The sequence below is a fragment of the Nasonia vitripennis genome, chromosome 5 (genome assembly GCF_009193385.2).
Source record: "Nasonia vitripennis strain AsymCx chromosome 5, Nvit_psr_1.1, whole genome shotgun sequence".
Classification (NCBI taxonomy): Eukaryota; Metazoa; Arthropoda; class Insecta; order Hymenoptera; family Pteromalidae; genus Nasonia; species Nasonia vitripennis.
Genome location: NC_045761.1, coordinates 20,381,080 through 20,386,404, shown reverse-complemented (window position 1 = coordinate 20,386,404; position 5,325 = coordinate 20,381,080). Strand labels below are relative to the sequence as shown.

Genomic DNA, 5,325 nt, shown 5'->3' with positions numbered 1-5,325 from the left:
GAGAGTCAGGCACGGCCGAAAGGAAAAGTGACAAGGGACGTCTGTTACACGCTGGGGGCCGAGCTTAATCGGGTTAACAATTGCCGCCCGCGAAGTGCTGATTTATGCGCTGTGCGGGTTCTCATTTTTGCGATGGTTTAATTAAGAGCCAAGCGGCGATCGATACCTTCGGGGCTTCTTCTGTGTTGTTATGTTTTTTTACCGAAGAGTTTGGCTTTGAAAAATTCAAAGCGTTTCGAACTAGCGCAACGGGGAAAAACGTGAGCCGCTTCGACTGCTATGCTGCTGCACTCGACGTTGTACGAAGGCAAGTCCAATACACGTGTCATCTCGTCAAGGGCTTTCGTGCTACGGAGTCTTTTATGAACACTTGTTCTCACAAGCGGGAAAGCTCTTTTTTAGGATGACTCCGTTTTGAATTTTTTTTATCTTCTTTTTTCCTATCTCCCCGGAGGCATCCACTGGCGTGTACTCCCGAATGCACAGAGGGAATACTTTTAAGCTCGAACAAAGTCAACTTTTGTCTCCGCATATCTCAAATATGCCGTATACGCTCTTATTTATACAAGTTGTTTTGAGAGGGTAAGTAAGAGGCTTCGTATTTTGTAAACAACGGGTAATATTCTCAGCGCGTATAGCGATGTTTACGATGGAAAATTACACATTGCGTATAGGCCGCGCGCGACGCGGTGTAACTTAATAATTTCGAAAAATCAATTTGCGCATCATCAAAACTTACCTTGGGGTCTAGGCACTAATTATGGGGCGCGTAATTACGAATTTTAGATCTAATTCGAGGCACAGCTCCAAATTATCTGCCCCCGAAAAATTTTTGTTGCGAGTCTTCTGGCGGCTCAGGATCAAATCTCTCTCTCTCTCTCTCTCTCTCTCCTCGTCGTCTCATTAATATTCCACGCGTCTTTTTCTCGGTTACTGCTACGCGCCACCGAACAGATTTGATCTCCATCTGCGTCAATTTCCGTTTTCCTGCGTCGACTGCTCCTTTTATTCTGTGCTCGCCAACGCCTATTATATACCCCTTTAATTATATTAACTGTGATACAAAATAAAAATCATTGTTGGATGTAAAATATACAAGTGGTATTCGTTATTTAAACAAATACTGACATTTCAGTTAATATAAAATTTAATTATTTACTCTCCCATTCGCGCATCTGGAACATTTCCAATATTAATTATCGCCATTTGATGATGCTCAATAATAAATATCATGGCAATAAATAACGGGAGATGTAATGAATTGCGCATTACATGTGTAAGTAAATATAAAAGCGATAGGAATAATTAATCGCCCGTAAAAAGTAGGAATAAAAATGGAAATAATTATGTCGAACGTCAAAGAAATGCGCCGTGATAAGATTAAGCGCTTAAGCCGAAAATAAATGGAGAGACCTATTTAATTTTCCTTTTACGATTGACCAATTTAATAATCTTGCGTATCGGAAAAGTGGTATGTTCGATCCGTGTTTTCATTAAATTTTAATGCCTAGCAATAAAGCCAGCCGAGTATATGAAGTCTTTGCAGGCTCTGAGAATTCAGTCTGTCAGCACTGTTTTCGTGGTAAACATGTCGAGCTTCGGAAAATTTGCTAAAGTTTACCTAGCTCTCGTGAGTAAAGACACATATAACAACTTGCAATTTCTATTGTATCCTCTCAATATTTTGTTTTCTTATTCGCACAATCATGCAATTTTTTATTGTCAAGTTAAATGAAACAAGATAAATCGTATCCATTAATAAGAGCACGATCAATCATTCTAATTACCACTAATAACTCTTGCTTTTCAAGAGCTTAGTTGTGCTGGTGCAATGTCAAGATTCCAAAGCGAAATCGATACCCCAGTTGCTGCGTAACATTCTGCAAACGTTGCAAAAGGTTGAAAAGAGGCTGAACTCACCTCTGGAAATCGTTCCCTATTTGAGAGGAGCCTTGGTTTGTAAAATTTTAAAAATATTCTAATCGAACCCAAACCGAATGTGTCTTCCAAATTTCTCTAAACGTCCGAATTCCAACTTTATCAGCCAAGTGCCAGCGATGACAATCAGAGACGTCAAATGACTGTACCGGAAAAGGTACCACAGCCGGAGCCACAGCCGCAGCCTAGAGACTTGCCCACTTCTGATCCCAATTGGATGAAGGAACATCCCACCTGGGACTTTTCCCGAGCGTTGCCCAGACCTGGTAAAAAGTCCAAGGTCAATCCACAAGACAACATTCCACCTCAGGATGACCAGGTGTCTATCGTTGCGGTTGAAGATAGGGAACTTCCGCAGCAACAAAAGGTGGAGGAACAGGTTAAAGAGAGAGGCGTCGTGTCCCAAGAGACCGACGACGTACTGACGCAGAATCAGAAGACTGGAATCATGAGCCGGAAGCTGAAGAAATCGTCCAACCCCCCTACCGAACCAGAGGACGACGAGGACTACGAGGAAGAGGAACAACCCAAACGACGCTACCTTCAGAAACAGAGACGGGGTCAGGGTCGGAATGGTCGTCAGACCAACTATCTCAATTGATTATATAGATAATCACTTGCATCACACTCGTTGATCTGTACATTTTTGTTACACAATAAAGCCTTTGCTTCGGGAAGACAAATTCAAACCAGGAGAGCTTTTTTTACACCGGACTTGGAACAATGGGACAAAGTGTACGTGACGTATGATGATTTATACCAGCTAATAAACCTCCAATATTGCGCAGCACATTTTTCCAGGCTGCAGAGCTGGAAAATCAGAAGTCCCTTTCATAAAGTCAAAAGCCTTTTCAAGCCAATCACGCGCGATCGCGATCTCAACGAGCGATAAAAATAAGCCCACTTCGGGGCGAAGTTATGTCCCGTACGACACTCGAGGTCCCTTGCGCGATATACATCAGTCGTGCCCCGGCGACGATGAATAGACATCGCCGGAAAATATCGCGCAAAGCGATCTCTCTATTGAAGACACCCATACACCAATCCATATAACAGCTTATTCCTGCTAAAAATACACGGATCATCGGAATAAACGTCAGCGTAACCGAGACCCGCTTCGCAAGACCAACAGCTATGCCTAAAAGCGCGTTACACCCACGCGTCGATCACTTTTTCGCGCAGCCGTCGTCTGGCACTTTTCGCTCACACACCTCCTTCGCTGTTATGCCCCGACCCGCATGATTGTTTTCCCTGGCTAGCGTTTAAATAGAACCTCGAGTGGATTTTCCAAGTCCCTCTCCTCCTCCTTTTCGCAAATAAAACAGCCGTGTCCGACGTCGGAGTAGTCTCTTTGCTCGTGATGTGGCGAGTGGTGTATACGGTGTCTTACTTTGCGCGCTTTTTGGGTCGGAGGAGTGTTGCGCGCGAAGGGGCTTTTATATATAGCTGGCTACGCCCTGCTCGCGTGTTTCGCATTTTTTTCAAGGGTTAGCGTGATATTCAGAGACGCATTTATTATGCACTCAGATAAAAGAATACGAGTAGAATAATCACTCGACAGGTGGTGCACAGTCACTTTTATATTTCCCTCGTCGCTGTCTCTGCATATTAACGGGGTTTTCCACATTTGTCGTCATCCGTTAAAAATTCATTAAACACAAGCACACAACGCTCGGCCCCCGATAAATTCGTACAATGCTCTCCGAAAGCGGCGCGCGTATAAATAATTTAATCGCTCGCTCTCTCTCGTCGGTGAATCATGCGCTGCTGTACAGAGAGCTGTGTGCTCGCGTGGGCGCAAGCGCGCATGTACACGGAGAAGGCGTCTCTTCGACTGCACGGAAATGTGTATACGTGTACACTCGGGATATGTTTCTCTCGCGAGCGAGTGTCACCTGATGATGCGAGGGGCAATGCTGCGCTTGTAGGTTTGATTTTTCTCATGGGTGACAGTTATACAGATGTATAAGTAGGACGCGAAAAAGTGGACCTTCTACGATCTGTTTATCTTGACACATTGCGCAAGTAAGCTGGCTTTTTTTTCCTTCCGCTGCGCGCACAGAGTCGTCCGCGTGTGGTATTTAGAACGTGACGACGGAAGCATGACAGTCTTTAGATCATGGGACGCAAGTCGTAACTGTATAATATAGTATAAGCTACGCGCTTTTTGTCTTCCTCAAAAATATAGTAATGGTAAGCAGCTTCTTTGTCCAACAAAGCGCCCATAACTTGCCACTCCGACCGCCTGACACATCCTGTAAAAATGTCCGCGTGTAATAAACCGCGCACAGCCATCATCCAAACTTTTGCATCGTTAAAGTCTTCGTCCCTCTTTCTCTCTCTCGACTCAGAGCCAAACGAGCGCATGGAAAATCAATTCCAGCGTTTATTGCAGCTCAACGACTCGCGAGCCTTTTGTTCCTTCCTTTATTGTTTAAGTCTACGCCCGTGGACTCTCTCGCATGTGTGCAAACGTCTTGTTATGAAAGCTCGAAAGCAGCTGCTCGCATGTCTGCGGAATGCGTAGTAGCTCCGGCCGATGACACGGCAAAGGGCGAGAGAGAGAGAGAGAGAGAGAGAGAGAGAGAACGTGTGGGCTTTATCGAGGAACTGACTGACGACTACTGCTGCTGCTGCACTCGAACCTCTGCTACTATAAATACACGCGAGGAGGAGAGCCGACTGTGTATGCCATACGCTGCAGGCGTTGCCCCCTTGACTTTCTTTTCACGGGGAATTATTATTGGGGGGTCATCGATTGGAGGGGCTGGAGTTGCATTGCGGCCTTTGAAATTTATAAACACGAGGTTGAATTTTGCGGATGACTTTAATTCGACTTTTAATATACAGCGTGTATTTAATGAACTTTTTTTTGTGGTTATTATTTCAGCGGGAGAGAACACGCGGAGCAGGTGACAAACGCAAACAAGATATAAATATAGTCCGCGGGACATAAAAGATCTTGTTTGAGTTTAATCATCGTTCGATGTTATCCTTTTGTGTGTGTGTAAACATTGCCGAGAAGTGCCTTCGGTTATTTCTGTATTTTACGGTCTACAGGAAAAGTACAGGCTGAAAGAAAATATCCATAAAATTTTCGTCTGTTTAAACAACAATGCGCGGTTCACGCTCGGTGTACTTTACACGGGGAAAATAAACCGCGAAAAATGAGAGAAAAGTAAATTGCGAAAAAATCGAATCAACGCGGTATCGACTCGCACAGCCAAAATGTTTATCCGATATACACCGGCTAAACAAAATACCATCGTTTAAACAGAGGTGTGTATGAAAACAAATCATTCGCTGAAATTATTATACAACCGGAGAAGCTTTTTTAAAAGCGTCCGGTGTAAAATGAAAAGTATAAAGCTTATACCGACGAACGAC

General features: G+C 44.1%; 2 protein-coding genes across 2 annotated transcripts in view; both read left to right on the top strand.

The window, feature by feature from the left end:
- Positions 1-5,325, top strand: part of LOC100118678 — a 68,622-nt gene that overhangs the window by 23,442 nt on the left and 39,855 nt on the right. The window lies entirely within an intron of this gene.
- On the top strand, positions 1,359-2,627 carry LOC100678938 (RNA polymerase II degradation factor 1-like). Its single transcript, XM_003424768.4, has 3 exons — positions 1,359-1,630; positions 1,812-1,955; positions 2,045-2,627. Exons 1-3 carry the CDS (start codon positions 1,532-1,534, stop codon positions 2,537-2,539), a joined length of 738 nt encoding a protein of 245 aa, XP_003424816.2. The 5' UTR covers positions 1,359-1,531; the 3' UTR covers positions 2,540-2,627.